The following is a 24,420-nucleotide window of genomic DNA, read 5'->3' on the forward strand; positions in this document are numbered from 1 at the left end:
TCCATCTCTCAAAGTTGTAGAGATTCATGGGTTTTAAAAAAACGATCTTTAGTAATTATAACCGATGGTGTGGGTGGGGGTAGGCAGCAATAATTAAAAAAATAAGACCAAACCAAAATTCAGGAGCACATGGCAGACTATAATATTGGCGAGACAAGGTAGAAAGATCAGTTTAAGTGATGTCTGAAGTACATGCATTGCGGATATATCCAGTGATACCAGTTACATGTTTTTCTAGTTCTCTAGGAACTTGTTTGGCTTTTATTTTGTGAAAATACTTAATTAGTCCAGGACATCATACACCGTGCCTTATAGGACTTAGGCCCTCATTCCGAGTTGTTCGCTCGCTAGCAGATTTTAGCAGCTTTGCACACGCTAAGCCGCCGCCTACTGGGAGTGAATCTTAGCTTATCTAAATTGCGAACGAAAGATTTGCAATATTGCGAAAAGACTTCTCTGTGCAGTTTCTGAGTAGCTCGAGACTTACTCTTCCAGTGCGATCAGTTCAGTGCTTGTCGTTCCTGGTTTGACGTCACAAACACACCCAGCGTTCGCCCAGACACTCCTCCGTTTCTCCAGCCACTCCCGCGTTTTTCCCAGAAACGGTAGCGTTTTTTCAAACACTCCCATAAAACGGCCTGTTTCCGCCCAGAAACACCCACTTCCTGTCAATCACATTACGATCACCAGAACGAAGAAAAAACCTCGTAATGCAGTGAGTAAAATACCTAACTGCATAGCAAATTTACTTGGCGCAGTCGCACTGCGGACATTGCGCATTAGCGACTAATCGCTCCTTTGCGAAAAAAAAATAACGAGCGATCAACTCGGAATGACCACCTTAGTGTCTAATTCAGACCTGATCGCAGCAGCAATTTTGGTAGCTAATGGGCACAACCCTGTGCACTGCAGGGGGGGCAGATATAACGTACAGAGAGAGTTAGATTTGGGTGGTTTAGTTCTGCAATTTTGTGGTATGAATATCCAGTTTTGTTATAACCTCAAGAAGTTCTGGCTCGTTAGCGGAATGGAATCTCCGTAACTTATGGGAGCTAATCCTCTGAGTTTCATCATGGGGGGTCAGTGTGTGTTGCAAGGTAACTCCCTTCCTGTAGTATGGCACTAGGAAGGGGATTCAGTTCTTCATTAGGGATGTAGTCAGGATCCCGGCGGTCAGGATACCGACACCGGCTTCCCGTCCGCCAGAATGCCGTCAGCGCCGGCCCAGGTGGGAATAGTACCTGGGGCGAGTGCTGCGAGCCAGCGAGCCCCGAAAGGGGCTTCATTGCGCTCGCCCCCCTGCCGGCATTCTGCCGGTTGGGATCCCGTACCCAAACCATGCATTAAGGGAGAACATCCTAGTAAAATTATGTACAGCACTGAACATAATGCCGAACCTCTACTTTCTTTCCCCACAGTATCGCACAGAGCTGCCTATAGCACCTCTGTCTCCTTCACTTATACCTGAGATGGACTCCAGCATTGAGGAGTAAGTTGTACTGTGTACAGAAATAAATGTACTGACTCATTTTCACTGGATTTCCAGCAGAACATGCAATATATAAAAACAATTTAAAGTGGCAGTATCTAGGTCACTCTTAATACAGCTTTAGCGACTTACCAGTGAAATGATAGTTATGTATATATGTTCTGTTAGCTATGCAATAAGACCCCTGTGACCTCTGCTCAAGGTAACATTGTCATATATTCCCTTCTTTCATAAGGAAAATGTATTCCTGTGCGTAGTTTCTAATTTTAACCCCTTCACAGCTAAGGATGAGTGGGACTTGTACCAAGCACGGCAGTGGTATAAATGGGGGTTAATTTACATACAGATGGAGCCTTCATCTTCATTGCTGTTTCTCCGCCTAAACGGAGGATTAGTCATGCCTAAGCGATAGCTGGGGTTGTTCAGTTGTTGCACAGACAGGCGCGTTGAGTCATAAGTACATACGCAGCATGCAATATACATCTTCACCACTGGGTGGCTAATACTCCACTAATCCACTACTATAGAGTGAATAGCGGCGGATTGATCTACAAGCTCTGGCAAATGGTCAGTGATGACTGTAATGTTACTGTATACACACACAGAACAATGGTCAGACGGGGAGGGTCAATTTAAAAAAAAGAAGCGAATAAATCAATCAATAAAATTAGTGTATACAGACACAGAATGTGTTAAAGCAATGGTCCATTGACGTTAAGATTATGTGAGCGTCCAAGTCCCATAGAATAATTAGTAAATAAAAATAGTGTATACAGATGCAAACGAACGTGTTAAAGCAATGGTCCATTGACGTTAGGCATACAGTGCTGTATGTGAGCGTCAAAGTCTTCTAGCCAATACAGCAAAACCCATGGGAAGGGATCACTGCTTACATTTACACATGAGTTTGTACCTCTATCACCGGGCGTCATGGCCAAGCGGTTAAGTGTCCCACACCTCATGCTAAGAGTCCAGGTTTCGATTCCCAAAGTGCGAATGACTTTGTTTTTTTTTTCTTCTTTACAGTTCATTAATTTTTATTTTTTATAACATTCATATATTTAAGAACCTTACATTCAATAGAATTATGCACACAGGAAAAGACCTGTTTCTATAACTAACTGTCGGGGCGTCTGATACACAAATCCGTAGCACAGTACTGTACTGTTTAATGTACATTCACTCTGCCTCTCTCTATTCCTTTCCCCCAACCAAAGCGACTGTAGTATTAGCCCTTCATTTACATTCTGTGTTGGCAATTTATTGACTGTAAACTGGCCTCTTTGTCTGAAATGATCAGTCTCTCAGGGGAGGGGGAAGGGTGAGGGGGGAGGTGGTGAGCTCAGAGACGCTGTCGAAATTATTTATTCTCTGTCTGGATCCCCCAAAAAAGAAACCAATAAATCAGTAAATAAAAAGTGTATCTAGACGCAAATTAACTTGTTAAAGCAATGGTCCATTGACGTTAGGTTTATGTGAGATATTAAATTAAATTGGACTTAAAGCTTAATATCTCCGGTTCTGGGGATTCAATTGGCTCAGAACCGGGTTGGTATGGAAGGGGAGACGATTAGCTACCAGAGGATACCAAACCCATTATAGTCTATGGGTAAATGGGTCCACTTTGCATCCCGATATCTCCGGTACCATACGAAAGAGGAGACACTTGGCTTTCGGGGCAGACCAGCCACTAATTTATGTGTCACCGCAAAGGGAAATGACAAGCAATTGTATGTCGGGTCCCCTCCAATTGTCCGCCCAGCTTGCACGAGGTGCGGGATTTCTGGCTAGATAGAAAATACTGTACACAGACGCTAAGCACGGTTATTTGGCATCCATGAACTTAGGGAGGAGATTTTCTCTCTCTTCATTATACTTATAAAGATAACACTTGCCTCTGTAGCCTTTAGAGCAGAGTACGTTACAAGCTATTCGTGCTGCTTAGTACTCAAATAGAAAATACTGTACAGAGATGCTAAGCACAGTGTTTTGACATCCAGGAACTTATGAAGGAGCTTTTGGGGTATATGCAATTGCGGTCGAATTCGCGGCAATTTTCGCCGTTTTTTAATTCGACTCAATTCGACAGGTGAATCCCGGAAGGTGGCTTCCGGAATTCACCATATTCAATGAAAAACGGATTCGCCAGAGTCGCGGGCGAAAATCGGCCGATTTGGCGGATTTTGCCGTGATTTTAAAAAACGGTAAAAAAACGTGAAAAACCCGGAAAAAAAATGGCGTGGGGTCCCCCCTCCAAAGCATAACCAGCCTCGGGCTCATCGAGCTGGTCCTGGTTCTAAAAATGCAGGGGAAAAATTGGCCAGGGATCCCCCGTATTTTTAAAACCAGCACCGGGCTCTGCGCCTGGTGCTGGTGCCAAAAATACGGGGGACAAAAAGAGTAGGGGTCCCCCGTATTTTTAACACCAGCATCGGGCTCCACTAGCTGGACAGATAATGCCACAGCCGGGGGTCACTTTTATGCCGTGCCCTGCGGCCGTGGCATTAAATATCCAACTAGTCACCCCTGGCCGGGGTACCCTGGGGGAGTGGGGACCCCTTCAATCAAGGGGTCCCCCCCCCCAGCCACCCAAGGGCCAGGGGTGAAGCCCGAGGCTGTCCCCCCCCATCCAATGGGCTGCGGATGGGGGGGCTGATAGCCTTTTGTGATAATAAAAAGATATTGTTTTTTCCAGCAGTACTACAAGTCCCAGCAAGCCTCCCCTGCAAGCTGGTACTTGGAGAACCACAAGTACCAGCATGCGGGAGAAAAACGGGTCCGCTGGTACCTGTAGTACTACTGGGAAAAAAATACCCAAATAAAAACAGGACACACACACCTTGATAGTAAAACTTTATTACACACTACCGACACACACATACTTACCTATGTTGACACGCCGACTGCCACGGTCTCCGACGATCCGAGGGTACCTGTGAAAAAATTATACTCACCTTCCAGCGTCCAGAGATAAATCCACGTCCAGAGAGTAAAATCCACGTACTTGTTTAAAAAAAAAAACACGCAAAAACCCGCTCCATACCGGACTAGAAAGGGGTCCAATGTTTTCACATCAGACCCCTTTCTCCCGAATGCCGGGACATCACGTGACTCCTGTCACTGACGTCCCTTCAGCCAATCAGGAAGCGCTACTTCCGTGGCGCTCACCTGATTGGCTGTGCGCTGTCTGTACTGTGACAGCACATCGCAAAGCCGCTCCATTACTTTCAATGGTGGGAACTTAGCGGCTAGCGGTGGGGTCACCCGCCGGTCAGCCGCTGACCGGCGGGTGACCTTACCGCTAGCCGCTAAGTTCCCACCATTGAAAGTAATGGAGCGGCTTTGCGATGTGCTGTCACAGTACAGACAGCGCACAGCCAATCAGGTGAGCGCAACGAAGTTGCGCTTCCTGATTGGCTTAGAGACCTTTCTGTGACAGCTGTCACTGACAGGTCTCATTCGTGGAAAGGTGTCCCATGTGTCAGCATGGGACCCCTTTCAGTCCGGCATGGAGCGGGTGTTCGGTTTGTTTTTTTGCCAAGTACGTGGATTTATCTCTGGACCATGGCTGGGGTGAGTATATTGATCTTTTCTTTTCAGGTATCCGTGGATTCTACATGGAGAAGAGGACCGATGTCGGCGTGTGAACATAGGTAAGTATGTGTGTGTCGACGTATGAAATAAAGTTTTACTGTCGACGGTGTGTGTGTCCTGTTTTTATTTGGGTATTTTTTCCCAGTAGTACTACAGGTACCAGCGGGCCCGTTTTTCTCCCGCATGCTGGTACTTGTGGTTCTCCAAGTACCAGCTTGCGGGGGAGGCTTGCTGGGACTTGTAGTACTACTGGAAAAAACAATATCTTTTTATTATCACAAAAGGCTATCAGCCCCCCCATCTGCAGCCCATTGGATGGGGGGGGACAGCCTCGGGCTTCACCCCTGGCCCTTGGGTGGCTGGGGGGGGGGGGGGGGGCCCTTGATTGAAGGGGTCCCCACTCCCCCAGGGTACCCCGGCCAGGGGTGACTAGTTGGATATTTAATGCCACGGCCGCAGGGCACGGCATAAAAGTGACCCCCGGCTGTGGCATTATCTGTCCAGCTAGTGGAGCCCGATGCTGGTGTTAAAAATACGGGGGACCCCTACTCTTTTTGTCCCCCGTATTTTTGGCACCAGCACCAGGCGCAGAGCCCGGTGCTGGTTTTAAAAATACGGGGGATCCCCTGTCAATTTTCCCCCCGCATTTTTAGAACCAGGACCAGCTCGAAGAGCCCGAGGCTGGTTATGCTTTGGAGGGGGGACCCCACGCCATTTTTTTTATGATTTCACCGTTCCAGCATAAAAGAAAAAAAATAAATAAATAAATAATATTTTAAAAAATATATAAATAATATTTGTGCCTCCAAAAATAAAAAAAAAGTACCTAATCCCTTCTAATATAAATAGATCTGCTATTCCCCAAAAAAAAAAAAAAAAAAAAACGTTTACATTTTTTTTATTTGTTTTCACCCTCCAAAGTGTGGCGGATTGAAAATGACGAATTTGCTGTCTAAAAGCACTGCTGTCGAATTTCCAAACTTGAATTGAATATGCTTTGGTCGAATTGCAGCACTTGTATCATTGCAGAAAAGTCGAATTTGCAAAAATTCGAATTTCAAAAAGTCGAATTTTGAAAGTCCGTTTTTTGGTCGGAAAGCACTGAATTGCATAGGCGATTTTTTTTTTTGGTCGAAAATGACCCGAAATTCGGCAATTTCGGGAATTCGACCGCAATTGCATATACCCCTTTATCTCTCCACATTATACTTATAAAGATAACACTTGCCTCTGTAGCCTTTAGAGCAGAGTACGTTACAAGCTGTTCGTGCTACTTAGTACTCAAATAGAAAATACTGGTGATGCAAAAGTTTTCCCAAATGCATTTTCATACGGGCAAGTAGAGGCCTTTTTTGGATAACACTTGTTAAGCTGTCACAAACTATATTAAAACATGTGATTTTCCTATTAAATATGTAGCCCAGGGGTTCTCAAACTCGGTCCTCAGGACCCCACACAGTGCATGTTTTGCAGGTAACCCAGCAGGTGTACAGGTGTATTAATTACTCACAGACACATTTTAAAAGGTCCACAGGTGGAGCTAATTATTTCACTTGTGATTCTGTGAGGAGACCTGCAAAACATGCACCGCGTGGGGTCCTGAGGACCGAGTTTGAGAACCTGTGATGTAGCCTAATCTAAGTTCCACCCCTGTCCATTAATACATGGCTTTACTTTATATCCCTTTTTCTCTCACTTACATTCTCTGTCCTTCCGTCCCATAGCTTGCGATATTACATCTCTTCACAAGGGGCTTCTATACAGAAGGCCAAGGACTTTTTGAAGCTTCAGACGCGTTCCATGTGCCGGCGGCAAACTTTGCTCAAATCTGCCAAGCAACAGTGGCATCACAACAAGGACCAGGATCCACAGCAGTCCCACCAAGTAGAGGGCATGATGAAGAACCTAGAGGAGGTAATATGCACATATTTAGCAGTGATACACAATGATTTTACTGGTTGTTATTGCTGTTCTATACAGTATGAGAAGATTGTTAGGTCTGGTACACATGGGCCTTATTTAAAAGCATTTAACAATCTTTTTTAAAGCCTATTAAACATGCTGATTCTCCAAAGATTTTGTCCATGCTATAAGTCCTTGAAGATGTGTACCAGCCATATAATGCTGATGACTGCTGTCGTCCGACACAAAAATTTGTAATTCCCAATAATAGAGAGCCAAAGGGGCTGATTCAGAGTTGGACGGATCTCTTTTCTTGCACGCAAATAGCAAGTTTTAGCATACAGGTCATCTTTGCCAGATCTTGCTTTGTGTAAATTGGGCGTTTTGGTGAGTTAACTGGATGGTAACAGTGCAATCTCGCTGAACTGTTCCATCTTGTTGGAGTGTAAAGTGAGTGTGGAGGGCGTGTAGCTACAGGTCTGTGCGTATGAAGAAGGATGGGTCTTGTGCAAGTGGCAAAACTAATGATCATGTCAGTGGGCGGATCTTTGCATTCGCACTATGGAAGCTTGAGTTAGCATAAGGCTAAATCAGGTTGCCACGGCATCACACAAACACAGCCACTGGCATCCGACTTAAAAGTAGCTCTAAAGTCTCTACTGTCTGTTATGTACTTTCTCTAACGTCCTAGTGGATGCTGGGAACTCCGTAAGGACCATGGGGAATAGCGGGCTCCGAAGGAGGCTGGGCACTCTAGAAAGATTTAGGACTACCTGGTGTGCACTGGCTCCTCCCACTATGACCCTCCTCCAAGCCTCAGTTAGATTTCGTGCCCGGCCGAGGTTGGATGCACGCTAGGGGCTCTCCTGAGCCCTTAGAAAGAAAGAATAGTTTTAGGTTTTTTATTTTCAGTGAGACCTGCTGGCAACAGGCTCACTGCAGCGAGGGACTAAGGGGAGAAGAAGCGAACTCGCCTGCTTGCAGCCGGATTGGGCTTCTTAGGCTACTGGACACCATTAGCTCCAGAGGGATCGACCGCAGGCCCAGTCCTTGGTGTTCGGTCCCGGAGCCGCGCCGCCGTCCCCCTTACAGAGCCAGAAGCAAGAAGAGGTCCGGAAAAACGGCGGCAGAAGACATCAGTCTTCACCAAGGTAGCGCACAGCACTGCAGCTGTGCGCCATTGCTCCTCATGCACACTTCACACTCCGGTCACTGAGGGTGCAGGGCGCTTGGAGGGGGGCGCCCTGAGCTGCAATAAAAACACCTTGGCTGGCAAAAATACCACAATATATAGCCCTAGAGGCTATATATGTGGTAAAATTCCCCTGCCAGAATCCAGAAAAAAGCGGGAGAATAGGCCGCGGAAAAGGGGCGGAGCTATCTCCCTCAGACACACTGGCGCCATTTCTCCTTCACAGATCCGCTGGAAGGAAGCTCCCTGGCTCTCCCCTGCAGTCTACACTTCAGAACAGGGTAAAAACAGAGAGGGGGGGCACTAAATTTGGGCGCAATACATATATAATCTAAAAAGCAGCTATAAGGGACATAACTCAGTTAGTCCCTGCATTATATAGCGCTCTGGTGTGTGCTGGCATACTCTCACTCTGTCCCCCCAAAGGGCTTTTGGGAGCATTCCTTGTGTGTGTGCGGTGTGTCGGTACGGCTGTGTCGACATGTTTGATGAGGATAATGATGTGGAGGCGGAGCAGATGCCTTTAGAAGGGATGTCACCCCCTGCGAGGCAGACACCTGAGTGGATGGGCTTATGGAAAGTAATGAGTGCACGTATAGACTCCTTATATAAGAAAATCGACGACATGCCAAATGTGGGACAGCCGACTTCTCAGCTCGTGCCTGCCCAGGCGTCGCATGGGTCGTCAGGGGCTCTAAAACGCCCGCTACCTCAAGCAGACCCAGATGTCGACACTGATACTGACGCCAGTGTCGACGACGATGAGTCAAACCTGATGCCCACTAAGGCCATTCACTGTATGATTGAGGCAATGAAAGAGGTGTTAAACATTTCTGATATAACTACTGGTACCACTAAAAAGGGTATTATGTTTGGAGAGAAAAAACTACCCGTAGTTTTTCCCCCATCAGATGAATTAAATGAAGTGTGTGAAGAAGCGTGGGCTTTCCCTGATAAAAAAATTGGTAATTCCTAAGAAGGTACTAATGGCGTTCCCTTTCCCGCCAGAGGATAGGTCACGTTGGGAAACACCCCCTAGAGTGGATAAAGCGCTCACACGTTTGTCTAAAAAGGTGGCACTACCGTCTCAGGATACGGCCGCCCTCAAGGAACCTGCTGATAGAAAGCAGGAGGCGATCCTGAAGTCTGTATACACACACACGGGCATTATACTTAGGCCAGCTATTGCGTCAGCTTGGATGTGCAGTGCTGCCGATGCGTGGTCAGATAAACTGTCAGAAAATATTGACACATTAGACAGAGACACGATCCTGTTAACCATAGACCATATAAAAGACTCAGTCTTATATATGAGAGATGCACAAAGGGAAATCTGCCGATTGGCATCTAAAGTAAGTGCATTGTCCATTTCTGCTAGGAGAGGCTTATGGACTCGCCAGTGGACAGGAGATGCAGATTCAAAAAAGCACACGGAAGTGTTACCATATAAGGGTGAGGAATTATTTGGGGATGGTCTCTCGGACCTAGTTTCCACAGCAACGTCTGGGAAGTCAGCATTTTTACCCCATGTCCCCTCACAGCCTAAGAAGGCGCCGTTTTATCAGGTTCAGTCCTTTCGGACCCAGAAAAACAGGCGTGGAAAAGGCGGGTCCTTTCTGTCCAGAGGCAGAGGTAGGGGAAAAAGACTGCAACAAACAGCATGTTCCCAGGAGCAAAAGTCCTCCCCCGCTTCTTCTTCCAAGTCCGCCGCATGACGGTGGGGCTCCACAGGCGGAGCCAGGTACGGTGGGGGGCCGCCTCAAAAATTTCAGCGATCAGTGGGCTCGCTCACAGGTGGATCCCTGGATCCTTCAAATAGTATCTCAGGGGTACAAACTGGAATTCGAGGCGTCTCCACCCCACCGGTTCCTAAAATCTGCCTTGCCGATTGCTCCCTCAGACAGGGAGGCGGTGCTAGCGGCAATTCACAAGCTGTATTCCCAGCAGGTGATAATCAAGGTACCCCTACTTCAACAAGGCCGGGGTTACTATTCCACACTATTTGTGGTACCGAAACCGGACGGTTCGGTGAGACCCATTTTAAATTTGAAATCCTTGAACACATACATAAAAAAATTCAAGTTCAAGATGGAATCGCTCAGGGCGGTTATTGCGAGCCTGGACGAGGGGGATTACATGGTATCCATGGACATCAAGGATGCTTACTTGCATGTCCCCATTTACCATCCTCACCAGGAGTACCTCAGATTTGTGGTACAGGATTGCCATTACCAATTCCAGACGCTGCCGTTTGGACTGTCCACGGCACCGAGGGTATTTACCAAGGTTATGGCGGAAATGATGATACTCCTTCGAAAAAAGGGAGTTTTAATTATCCCGTACTTGGACGATCTCCTAATAAAAGCGAGGTCCAAGGAACAGTTGTTGGTGGGAGTAGCACTATCTCAGGAGGTGCTGCACCAGCACGGCTGGATTCTGAATATCCCAAAGTCACAGCTGGTTCCGACGACACGGCTACTGTTCCTGGGTATGATTCTGGATACAGTCCAGAAACAAGTGTTTCTCCCGGAGGAGAAAGCCAGGGAGTTGTCATCTCTAGTCAGAGACCTCCTGAAACCAAAACAGGTATCAGTGCATCACTGCACGCGGGTCCTGGGAAAGATGGTGGCTTCTTACGAAGCAATTCCCTTCGGCAGGTTCCATGCCAGAATCTTTCAGTGGGACCTGTTGGACCAGTGGTCCGGATCGCATCTTCAGATGCATCGCTTGATAACCCTGTCTCCAAGAACCAGGGTGTCGCTACTGTGGTGGCTGCAGAGTGCCCATCTTCTAGAGGGCCGCAGGTTCGGCATACAGGACTGGGTCCTGGTGACCACGGATGCCAGCCTTCGAGGCTGGGGGGCAGTCACACAGGGAAGAAACTTCCAAGGACTATGGTCGAGTCAGGAGACTTCCCTTCACATAAATATTCTGGAACTAAGGGCCATCTACAATGCCCTAAGTCAAACAAAATCCCTGCTCCTACACCAGCCGGTGCTGATCCAGTCAGACAACATCACGGCAGTCGCCCATGTAAATCGACAGGGCGGCACAAGAAGCAGGATGGCGATGGCGGAAGCCACAAGAATTCTCCGAGGGGCGGAGAATCATGTACTAGCACTGTCAGCAGTGTTCATTCCGGGAGTAGACAACTGGGAAGCAGACTTCCTCAGCAGACACGACCTCCACCCGGGAGAGTGGGGACTTCATCCAGAAGTCTTCCAGATGCTGGTAAACCGTTGGGAAAAACCACAGGTGGACATGATGGCGTCCCGCCTCAACAAAAAGTTAAAAAAATATTGCGCCAGGTCAAGGGACCCTCAGGCGATAGCTGTGGACGCTCTAGTGACACCGTGGGTGTACCAGTCGGTTTATGTGTTCCCTCCTCTGCCTCTCATACCAAAGGTATTGAGAATAATAAGAAAGCGAGGAGTAAACACCATTCTCGTGGTTCCGGATTGGCCAAGACGAGCGTGGTACCCGGAACTTCAAGAGATGCTCTCAGAGGACCCGTGGCCTCTACCGCTCAGACAGGACCTGCTACAACAGGGGCCCTGTCTGTTCCAAGACTTACCGCGGCTGCGTTTGACGGCATGGCGGTTGAACACCGGATCCTAAAGGAAAAGGGTATTCCGGAAGAAGTCATTCCTACGCTTATTAAGGCCAGGAAAGATGTTACGGCAAAGCATTATCACCGCATATGGCGGAAATATGTTGCATGGTGTGAGGCCAAAAAGGCCCCAACAGAGGAATTTCAACTAGGTCGATTTCTGCATTTCCTGCAAGCAGGAGTGAATATGGGCCTAAAACTAGGCTCCATTAAAGTACAGATCTCGGCTCTGTCGATTTTCTTTCAAAAAGAACTAGCTTTAGTACCTGAAGTTCAGACATTTGTGAAAGGAGTGCTGCATATTCAGCCCCCATTTGTGCCTCCTGTGGCACCTTGGGATCTCAACGTGATGTTGAGTTTCTTAAAATCACATTGGTTTGAGCCACTAAAAACCGTGGATCTGAAATATCTCACGTGGAAAGTGGTCATGTTATTGGCCTTGGCTTCAGCCAGGCGAGTGTCAGAATTGGCGGCTTTATCATGTAAAAGCCCTTATCTGATTTTCCATATGGATAGGGCAGAATTGAGGACTCGTCCCCAGTTTCTCCCTAAGGTGGTGTCAGCGTTTCACCTGAACCAGCCTATTGTGGTGCCTGCGGCTACTAAGGATTTGGAGGACTCCAAGTTGCTAGACGTTGTCAGGGCCCTGAAAATATATGTTTCCAGGACGGCTGGAGTCAGAAAATCTGACTCGCTGTTTATCCTGTATGCACCCAACAAGCTGGGTGCTCCTGCTTCTAAGCAGTCTATTGCTCGCTGGATTTGTAGTACAATTCAGCTTGCACATTCTGTGGCAGGCATGCCACAGCCAAAATCTGTAAATGCCCATTCCACAAGGAAGGTGGGCTCATCTTGGGCGGCTGCCCGAGGCGTCTCGGCTTTACAACTTTGCCGAGCAGCTACTTGGTCAGGGGCAAACACATTTGCAAAATTCTACAAATTTGATACCCTGGCTGAGGAGGACCTGGAGTTCTCTCATTCGGTGCTACAGAGTCATCCGCACTCTCCCGCCCGTTTGGGAGCTTTGGTATAATCCCCATGGTCCTTACGGAGTTCCCAGCATCCACTAGGACGTTAGAGAAAATAAGAATTTACTCACCGGTAATTCTATTTCTCGTAGTCCGTAGTGGATGCTGGGCGCCCATCCCAAGTGCGGATTGTCTGCAATACTTGTAAATAGTTATTGTTAACTAAAGGGTTATTGTTGAGCCATCTGTTGAGAAGCTCAGTTGTTTTCATACTGTCAAACTGGATATAGTATCACGAGTTGTACGGTGTGATTGGTGTGGCTGGTAAGAGTCTTACCCGGGATTCAAAATCCTTCCTTATTATGTCTGCTCGTCCGGGCACGGTGTCCTAACTGAGGCTTGGAGGAGGGTCATAGTGGGAGGAGCCAGTGCACACCAGGTAGTCCTAAATCTTTCTAGAGTGCCCAGCCTCCTTCGGAGCCCGCTATTCCCCATGGTCCTTACGGAGTTCCCAGCATCCACTACGGACTACGAGAAATAGAATTACCGGTGAGTAAATTCTTATTTTGTCATCATTCATTTATTTATTTATTACCAGTTATTTATATAGCGCACACATACTGTATTTCGCAGCGCTTTACAGGGAATATTTGGCCATTCACATAATTTTCTGCCCCAGTGGAGCTTACAATCTATATTCACTACCACATATACACGCACACACATTCATACTAAGGTTAATTTTGTTGTGAGTCAATTAACCTACCAGTATATTTTTGGATTATTGGAGTAAACCCATGCAATGACGGCAGGGCCGGCAACAGAAATCTCGGGGCCCCGTACAGTGATATCTGTGGGGCCCCATCTAATTTTATATGTGTATATATATATATATATATATATATATATATAAATATATAAATTATCCACACACCGAGGCTCCAGCAGGGGCTATGCTGCAGACAAGACCAGCACTCCATTCATAGCATAAAGTTATTTAATGTCATCCAAGACACGACTAGTGCAAAGTCAGCATATGGCATATTGGAATATTCTCACAAATAACGTCCATGCTGGGGACATGTGTCCAACCCAGCTGTGGCTCCCTCAGTCTGTCTGTCCCCAATGACTACATGCTGCATTCCCAGCTCCCCTACCCTATGCCAAAGCAATATATACCCTCACCAATCCACTCTTACCCCGGGGAGAGATTCACCTGCGCTGCACTTTCCACTATCCAGACCCGCACACCACACAGCAGGTACCATGCGGCCCTCACTCCCCACCAGAGGAGGCCAGCACAGGAATCCTGCCCAGCGGAGCTGCTGCCATGTCCCATAACTGCTTGCAACAGATAGGGACCCGGAATAGCAGGTGCACACTTGCGCCGCATAATGACTGTGTGTAAGAGGCTCCTGTCACTCTGAGGCTCCATTATAGAGAGAGCACACCCCCTTTTTCATTTTGTACTTTTGTACTGAGCCCTTACGGAGCCCTGGCACTCTCCACATGGCCAGCTGTCTCAGTCCTATACAGCGCAGACTTGCTACCCCCGCCCTCCTATTTACGCTGAGGCTGCGCCCCCACCACCTACAGCTCGCTGCCCTATTTGGACAAGACGGCTCACATCCCTGACGGTCACTAAGTGGCATATCCTTGGGGCCCCCTCTGACCCTTGGGGCCCGGTACAGTTGTCCCCTTTGACCCCCCCTGTCGCCGGCCCTGAATGACGGGGTAAAATATACAAACTCCACACAGTTAGGGCCATGATGGGAATCGAACCCATGACTTCAGTGCTGTTGAGGCAGTAATGCTAACCATTTCACTATCTGTAAATAATCATAATTGTGTGGCTGGTTTATCATTATCTCTTACACTTGTAACCCCTGTCATTGTATATGTAACATTAGTTATGTGGGTGGCATTGCACCTCCTCTTCTACACTCTCCTCTGCCCTAGCTAGATCATGAGAGTGGGCAGTAAGTAACCAAGGGGTCCCTGCAATCTGCCCCTCTTTACTAGTCTAGCTGAAGGAGTCTCCGTCTTCAAGTGTATATTTGTACACAATATAGTATATTTGATTGGGGGGGGGGAGAAATAGACTGCACACCCCAATTCCAAACACAGTGAGAGGTGCTATCATGCTGAGACCCTAGGGTGTGCACATGCAACTTCTCTTCTTTCTGTGTGGAGCTACGGGTCTAACTGCCATACACTACAGAGAGCGTTTCACTGCCATACACTGCAGGGAGAGCGTCTTGCTGCCATACATTACAGAGAGCATCTTGTGTCATCTTTACATTTAGAATCTTAGTGACCGCTATACAATAAGGAGAGCATCTTAGTGAACACCCTACAAAAGTAATACATTAAATTGTTCACTCATGTCCCCTCTGTGACACAGACAAAATAGTTTGTATTATTAAGATGTGTTAACATACTTATTTGAACTTTTGTAACACAGAGAATTGTCGATATTACATAAGCCACAGTAAACTTTTTAACCACTTATTTCTTTGTTACATTATTACCTATTGTATTTGACTGATATTAAATGATTAATTATCAATAAGGTGGATTATGAACTGACGTATTAAAGTGTAAAAAAAAATGTGTGTATGGTCATAAGTACATTTCATACTGAAGCACCTACTCTCTGGTTTTCCTGTGTATCCTGTGAATAGTATTAAACACTGCAAAACCAGTGAGTTTTTTTAATGGTTTTGATTAATGGTATCCGGTCTCCAGGTCGACCACACTTAGGTCGACAGTGTCTAGGTCTACCACTATTGGTCGACATGGACACTAGGTCGACATGGACACTTTTTTGAACTTTTTCATACTTTACGATCCACGTGGACTACGATTGGGAGCGGTAACCTGTGCCGAGCGCAGTGGTTTCGGAGCGAGGCACCTTGCCCGAAGCATGGCAAGCGAAGCAAGTCATGCGAGGGGACACGGTGCACTAATTGGGGTTCCCGGTCACTCTACGAAGAAAAAGACACCACTTTCTTTTTAAACGCATGTCGACCTAATGCTTGTCGACCTATTTCAGGTGTCGACTTAGTTACTGTCGACCTAAGTCTGGTCGACTCTATGATCCAGACCCTTGTTGAATATGGTCACTAAATGTCTAATTTCTCCTCTTAATATATTCTCATTTATGTCCTCTTAGGGGTAAATTCAGACCTGATCGTAGCCGTGCAAAACTTTGCACGGCTACAATCAGCCACCCTGACAAGTAGGGGGACGCCCAGCACTGGGCTAGTCCGCCCCGCATGTCTGGCCCTCCCCCCGCTGCACGGGTGCGTTAGCATTGCACGGCGGCAATGCTATTGCCCCCGGTAAGTAAATCCCTACCAATGCAGTATTGCTGCGCTGGTAGGCGACTTTTCGCCGCTTACCGGGCGCAGTGGCTGCGTGTGAAGTCACGCAGCCACCGCGACCCGCCCCCCTGCATGGTTAGGGTACGCCTGCGTTGCCCGGACTGCGCCCTCAAAATGGCGCCCAATTAGGCAGGGGCGGTCTCTGGGCTGGGATGTCGATCGCATCCCTGGCATGCGCAGTTCAGACCTGATCGCCCGCTATGCAAAATGCATCTTACCTTACCTCTGATAACCGCCTTTAATTTATCTCCCTGCTCACTTCGGAAATTCCCTACCACGCCCAATCAGACTTGTCCATAGCTCTCAAATCTTTAAATGCTCTCATAAAACCCATCTCTTCAGCTTATACACTCATCAGCGATAATATTAACACCACTGACAGGTGAAGTGAAGAACATTGATTATTTTGTGACAATGACACCTATCAAGGAGTTCTTGAAGTTGAAGTGTTGGAAGTGCAAGGATCTGAGCAACTATGATAAGGGCCAAATTGTAAAGGCTAGATGACTGGGTTAGAGCATCTCTGAAACGGCAAGTCTTGTGGGGTGTTCCCGGTATGCAGTGGTTAATACCTACCAAATGTGGTCCCAGGAAGGACAACTGGTGAACCGGTGACAGGGTCATAGGCACCCAAGGCAGATGTGTAGACGTGCTATACAGAACTGTACTGCTTGGATGGGTGGATTCATACGAGCAGAGCATGGATGTCACGACAGCTCAAGCTCTAATGGGGCTCTTTAGAACACACAATGTTCTAATGGGACATAAGGGTCTATTTACTAAGCCTTGGGTGGAGATAAAGTGGATGGAGATAAAGTACCAGCCAATCAGCATCTAACTGCCATGCCACAGGCTGTGCTTGAAAAACAACAGTTAGGAACTGGTTGGCTGGTGCTTTATCCATCCAAGGCTTAGTAAATAGACACCATAGTGTTGAGTTAACATTTATTCTTTAACATAACTGCAGAGGAAAGTCAGATTATTACTGAGCTATCCATCTTACCTTTTGTGATTCATATCTGAAAATGTCAGTTTTGGCATGTAGCCTACTTTTAGGCTGCTCAGTAGTAGCTTACAAATAATACTGTTATTGTATGGAAGGCCTTAAGGGTCCAGTCTCCTCTCCCTCTTCCCATCTGAGTGCTGGCAGTTCTCAGGCGCTGCAAGAAGAAGCAGGCATCTGCCACACTGGGAGGAGATCTGTGGACGGGACGTGAGAGGAGAAGGTAACCCACATGTACAGCATGTAATATACCTCCTCTGCATTACTGCACAAAGCAGCATGGTCATTATTGTTGTGCGTATCCTTAGCGCCATTGTGCAGTCTGGTGTACTCATTCGCCGGGTATATATACAGCGTAACAATATGTGGGCCAGTATGTCAGTAATGATGCTACTCTTTATTCAGAACAACCAGTACCAGTTAATGATCAGAGCATGTATACTCCACATATTGATATGCCGTGTCTCCATTCCATGTGGACACCTATCACTATAGCTTATGGAGATATATCTCAGTGTACCTTCTCATTGTAGGAAATAGTGTTCATTATTCATGTACCTGTATATGTGTATAACACAACATGGGTATTAATGCATTGCAGGAAGCTCGCACTCTGAAAGACATTCACAACACCATGGAGAAGGGGCAGAGTCTGCTGCAGGAGAAGGAGCAGCGCCTACAGGAGCTGGAGGATTCCCTCCTTGAGGAGGTAAAAGTTCTGACTGTAATGATGGACGTCTTTTCCCAGGGTAGAGAAGCTCCTTATGGACTTCTCATGTCTTCTACCTGGGCCTTTTCAATTAGATACAGACAGGTAAAGGTCAGTCACTGGGAAAAACATTCGCTCTGTTTATGATGGTAACATTAAGCTTTCTCAGGCATACTGGATATTGGGATGCAGCTGGGGAGAGTGTATCCCTTTCCTTGTCACATAAAACCAATCATTTCCTGTGTCCTAAACACTGCTCAACATGAGCTGATTCAGAACCGCGTACTGCTGCGTCTACTTTAACAATATCCCTGTGCCTCTGCTGAAGGGTATCCCTGTGCCTCTGCTGAAGGGTATCCCTGTGCCTCTGCTGAAGGGTATCCCTGTGCCTCTGCTGAATGACACTTGGGATGATTGGTCAGGTTGTATAACCAAATTCAAGGATACAGCCATCTTTCAGCCGTTTCATGATTATCATTCATGCCCATACACTGACAAGTAATCATTCAGAATATAATTTATCGCCCAGATCTTGGCTATTATAGCTAAGTGTATGGCCAGCCTGTATCGTGTGTAACCTTGGGACTGTAGAAGATTGGTACAGGACTCTCTCAGGGCTGCGTAGTAAGTGTCTGACTCAGAGATGGATGTAGTGCTGATGTTATACACAGTAGAGCAATGTTTTTCTACTTTGCATGTGTATAAGCCGCACTGTGCATGTGCCACAATTGTCTTGCGGCGACGGTTGCAGTGAAGATTTATGCGCAAACTGATTGACAGTCAGTGACTCAGACGTATGCATGTGGTCTATTTAGATTTTGCTAAAGCCTTCGATACAGTGCCTCACATGAGGCTGATTTTCAAACTAAGAGAGCTCGGCCTAGGAAACACTATTTGTACTTGGATAAGTAATTGGCTGGATAACAGGGAACAGCGAGTTGTGGTTAATGGGATGTGCTCCAGCTGGGCCACTGTATTCAGTGGAATACCGCAAGGGTCAGTACTTGGGCCATTACTGTTCAATTTTTTTATTAATGACCTAAGATTAGATCTTGAAAGCAGAGTCAATTTTAGCAGACGATACCAAGCTACTGTATGTAGGGTAATCAACTCAGATAAGGATTCAGAGTCCCTACAGAACGACTTATTTAAACTGGAAGTTTGGGCAGCCAAATGGAGAATGAGGTTTAGTATAGATAAATGTAAAGTCATGCACTTTGGGGCGAAAAATAATCATGCAACGTACAAATTAAATGGGGAGAAGTTAGGGGAAACAGTATTAGAAAAAGATTTGTGGGTGCTCATTGATAATAGACTTAAAAACAGTACCCAATGTCAAACTGCAGCAGCAAAAGCAAATAAGATATTAGCATGCATAAAACGGGGAATTGAGACAAGGGATGAAAGCGTAATCCTGCCGTTATAGAAATCTTTGGTACGGCCACATCTTGAATACTGTGTACAATTCTGGGCACCACATTATAAAAAGCATATCTTAGAGTTTGAAAGAGTGACGAGCTACAAAATTGATCAAGGGATTAGAGGCATTGGATTATGAGGAAAGGTTTATTAGGTTAAATATATTTACACTAGAAAAGAGGCCTCTACACACGGTTAGATAAATCTGTAACATTTTGACGATATAGTCAAATCTTATGAAAAGTTAGTGCATATCTCAAGGTGTTGGGCATCTTGCGATACAGAATCGATACCGATGCGCGCTCCCGTGGGGTCGGTATCGTAAGGCTAGATAGACTGTGCAGGCAAGTCAATCTTGATTATCTAGTATACAATCTAGTGTACTATCTAGTACAAAGTATAGTCACAATTGTCACTTAGTCAAAATCGTACATAGACAAAATCTCAAGCACAGATAGTCAAAATCTGTACTATCTGGGCTCTGGGGGAGTTCAAGGGAAATTGGACATAGCAAAGATCTCACCGTGTGTACACACCAGAGGGGACATTATAAATATTTATAAACTTCTAAAAGGACAATACATGGAGCTAGCAAGAAATCTATTGAGAGATCGCTACATAGGATACGTGGACACCCTCTGAGGTTAAAGAAGAGGAAATTTCGAACCCAGCGAAGGTGGGGGTTCTTCACAGTAAGGGCAGTAAGGATATGGAGCTCTTTGCCAGAGATGGTAGTAATGTCGGACTCTGTCAGTACTTTAAAAACAGGTTAGATAAACTTCTAACTGAAATTTTTTTCCAAGTATATAACTTCTAAATGTATGTATAGTAGAAAAATGTGCTTTTAAGAAAACTGTAATCTTGTTGTCAACTAGACAAATAGCTGTCTCAATTGAGTCATAATGGTTTAATCTAGATATAGATAATGTATTCTTGAAAAATTGTATTTTTGGAAAACTAAGCATTCTAGTTGTCAACTAGACGATAAACGGACTACAGTTGAGTCATTATTCAAATATATCAGATTAAGCTATGGTTATATAGGGAACAGTATAGGGTCAATATATAAAGGTTGAACTCGATGGACAACTTTTTTTTTTCAAGCTCATTATGTTACTATGTCACAACCATTTTGGGGTCGTGTAACTGCTTGCTACTGCAGTCCCGTATGCAGCAAACATGGTTTCGGCGTCTTACTTCCGATGGTCATGCTGCTTGTCCTTCAGAAGGTTCATTATTTCTCTAACGTCCTAGTGGATGCTGGGGACTCCGTCAGGACCATGGGGAATAGCGGCTCCGCAGGAGACAGGGCACAAAAGCAAGCTTTTAGGATCACATGGTGTGTACTGGCTCCTCCCCCTATGACCCTCCTCCAAGCCTCAGTTAGGTTTTTGTGCCCGGCCGAGAAGGGTGCAATCTAGGTGGCTCTCTTAAAGAGTTACTTAGAAAAAGTTTTTAGGTTCTTTATTTTCAGTGAGTCCTGCTGGCAACAGGCTCACTGCATCGAGGGACTTAGGGGAGAGATTTTCAACTCACCTGCGTGCAGGATGGATTGGATTCTTAGGCTACTGGACATAGCTCCAGAGGGAGTCGGAACACAGGGCTCGCCCTGGGGTTCGTCCCGGAGCCGCGCCGCCGACCCCCCTTGCAGACGCTGAAGATGAAGAGGTCCGGAACCAGGCGGCAGAAGACTCTCAGTCTTCATCAGGTAGCGCACAGCACTGCAGCTGTGCGCCATTGTTGTCAGCACACTTCACACAGCGGTCACGGAGGGTGCAGGGCGCTGGAGGGGGGCGCCCTGGGCAGCAATGTATAATACCTGTATGGCGAAAAATACATCACATATAGCCCTTGAGGCTATATGGATGTATTTAACCCCTGCCAGATATCTAAAACTCCGGAGAAGAAGCCCGCCGAAAAGGGGGCGGGGCCTATTCTCCTCAGCACACAGCGCCATTTTCCCTCACAGAAAGGCTGGTGGGAAGGCTCCCATGCTCTCCCCTGCACTGCACTACAGAAACAGGGTTAAAACAGAGAGGGGGGGCACTGATTTGGCGATATGTATATATATTAAAATGCTATAAGGGAGGAACACTTATATAAAGGTTGTCCCTGGATAATTATAGCGTTTTGGTGTGTGCTGGCAAACTCTCCCTCTGTCTCCCCAAAGGGCTAGTGGGTCCTGTCCTCTATCAGAGCATTCCCTATGTGTGTGCTGTATGTCGGTACGTGTGTGTCGACATGTATGAGGAAAATATTGGTGAGGAGGCGGAGCAAATTGCCTGTAATGGTGATGTCACTCTCTAGGGAGTCGACACCGGAATGGATGGCTTATTTATGGAAATTACGTGACAATGTCAACACGCTGCAAGCCGGTTGACGACATGAGAGGGCCGGCGAACAAATTAGTATCTGTCCAGGCGTCTCAAACACCGTCAGGGGCTGTAAAATGCCCATTTACCTCAGTCGGTCGACACAGACCCAGACACGGACACTGATTTCAGTGTCGACGGTGAAGAAACAAACGTATTTTCTTTTAGGGCCACACGTTAAGGGCAATGAAGGAGGTGTTACATATTTCTGATACTCCAAGTACCACAAAAAAGGGTATTATGTGTGAGGTGAAAAAACTACCTGTAGTTTTTCCTGAATCAGATAAATTAAATGAAGTGTGTGATGATGCGTGGGTTTCCCCCGATAGAAAATTATTGGCGGTATACCCTTTCCCGCCAGAAGTTAAGGCGCGGTGGGAAACACCCCTCAGGGTGGATAAGGCGCTCACACGCTTATCAGAACAAGTAGCGGTACCATCTACGGATAGGGCCGTACTTAAGGAGCCAGCTGATAGGAGGCTGAAAAATATCCTAAAAAGTATACACACACATGCTGGTGTTATACTGCGACCAGCGATCGCCTCAGCCTGGATGTGCAGAGCTGAGGTGGCTTGGTCGGATTCCCTGACTAAAAATATTGATACCTTTGACAGGGACAGTATTTTATTGACTATAGAGCATTTAAAGGATGCATTTCTATATATGCGAGATGCGCAGAGGGATATTTGCACTCTGGCATCAAGAGTAAATGCGATGTCCATATCTGCAAGAAGATGTTTATGGACACGACAGTGGTCAGGTGATGCAGATTCCAAACGGCACAAAGATGTATTGCCGTATAAAGGGGAGGAGTTATTTGGGGTCGGTCCATGGGACCTGGTGGCCAGGGCAACTGCTGGAAAATCCACCGTTTTTTACCCTAAGTCACATCTCTGCAGAAAAAGACACCGTCTTTTCAGCCTCAGTCCTTTCGTCCCTATAAGAGTCATATCTGCCCAGGGATAGAGGAAAGGGAAGAAGACTGCAGCAGGCAGCCCATTCCCAGGAACAGAAGCCCTCCACCGCTTCTACCAAGTTCTCAGCATGACGCTGGGACCGTACAGGACCCCTGGATCCTACAAGTAGTATCCAAGGGGTACAGATTGGAATGTCGAGAGGTTTCCCCCCTCGCAGGTTCCTGTAGTCTGCTGTACCAATGTCTCCCTCCGACAGGGAGGCAGTATTGAAAACAATTCACAAGCTGTATTCCCAGCAGGTGATAATAAAATTACCCCTCCGACAACAAGGAAAGGGGTATTACTCCACACTATATGGTGGTACTGAAGGCTAGGTGAGACCTATTCTAAATCTGAAAAATTTGAACACTTACAAGGGTTCAAATCCAGATGGAGTCACTCAGAGCAGTGATAGCAAAGAACAAGGGGACTATATGGTGTCCCGGGACATCAGGGATGCTTACCTCCATGTCCCAAAATTTGCCTTTTCTCACCAAGGGTACCTCAGGTTCGTGGTACAGAACTGTCACTATCAGTTTCAAGACGATGCCGTTGGATTGTCCAACGCACCCCGGGTCCTTACCAAGGTAATGACCGAAAGGAGGATTCGTCTTCAAAGAAAATGGACGACCTCCTGATAAGAACAAGGTCCAGAGAACAGTTGGAGGTCGGAGTAGCACTATCTCAAGTAGTTCTACGACAGCACGGGTGGATTCTAAATATTCCAAAACCGCAGTTGTTCCGACGACACGTCTGCTGGTCCTAGGGATGATTCTGGACACAGTCCAGGAAAAGGTGTTTCTCCCAGAGGAGAAAGCCAGGGAGTTATCCGAGCTAATCGGGATCCTCCTAAAACCAGGAAAAGTGTCAGTGCATCATTGCACAAGAGTCCTGGTAAAAATGGTGGCTTATTACGAAGCGCTTCCATTCGGCAGATTTCACGCAAGAACTCTTCAGTGGGATCTGCTGGACAAATGGTCCGGATCGCATCTTCAGATGCATCAGCGGATAACCCTATATCCAAGGACAAGGGTGTCTCTCCTGTGGTGATTACAGAGTGCTCATCTTCTAGAGGGCCGCAGATTCGGCATTCAGGATTGGATGCTCGTGACCACGGAGGCCAGCCTGAGAGGATGGGGAGCAGTCACACAAGGAGTGTGATCAAGTCTGGAGAATTCTCTCCACATAAATATACTGGAGCTAAGAGCAAATTTATAATGCTCTAAGCTTAGCAAGACCTCTGCTTCAAGGTCAGCCGGTATTGATCCAGTGGGATAACATCACGGCAGTCGCCCACGTAAACAGAAAGGGCGGCACAAGAAGCAGGAGGGCAGTGGCAAAACTGCAAGGATTTTTCGCTAGGCGGAAAATCATGTGATAGCACTGTCAGCAGTGTTCATTCCGGGAGTGGACGACTGGGAAGCAGACTTCCTCAGCAGGCAAGACCTCCACCCGGGAGAGTGGGAACTTCATCGGTAAGTTTTCCGCATGATTGTGAACCGTTGGGAAAGACCAAAGGTGGACATGATGGCGTCCCGCCCGAACAAAAAATGGGACAGGTATTGCGCCAGGTCACGAGACCTTCAGGCGATAGCTGTGGACGTCCTGGTAACACCGTGGGTGTAACAGTCGGTGTATGTGTTCCCTCCTCTGCTTCTCATAACCAAGGTATTGAGAATTATAAGACATAGAGGAGTAAGAACTATACTCGTGGCTCCGGATTGGCCAAGAGGGACTTGGTAACCGGAACTTCGAGAGATGCTCACAGAGGACTAATGGCCTCGGGAGCTAAGAAGGGATTTGCTTTCAGCAAGTACCAT

The 24,420-nt window shown here is 46.8% G+C and overlaps 1 protein-coding gene across 4 annotated transcripts in view; it reads left to right on the forward strand.

The window, feature by feature from the left end:
- The window catches only part of CEP164 (centrosomal protein 164), a 264,993-nt gene that overhangs the window by 223,803 nt on the left and 16,770 nt on the right, over window positions 1–24,420 (forward strand). For all 4 annotated transcript variants that reach the window (XM_063943313.1, XM_063943315.1, XM_063943314.1 and 1 more), the window contains 3 exons: window positions 1,419–1,489; window positions 6,808–6,997; window positions 17,746–17,853. In XM_063943313.1, coding sequence (XP_063799383.1) covers window positions 1,419–1,489; window positions 6,808–6,997; window positions 17,746–17,853 — 369 coding nt within the window. The remainder of the gene's footprint in view (window positions 1–1,418; window positions 1,490–6,807; window positions 6,998–17,745; window positions 17,854–24,420) is intronic.

Source organism: Pseudophryne corroboree, chromosome 10 (assembly GCF_028390025.1).
Source record: "Pseudophryne corroboree isolate aPseCor3 chromosome 10, aPseCor3.hap2, whole genome shotgun sequence".
Classification (NCBI taxonomy): domain Eukaryota; kingdom Metazoa; phylum Chordata; class Amphibia; order Anura; family Myobatrachidae; genus Pseudophryne; species Pseudophryne corroboree.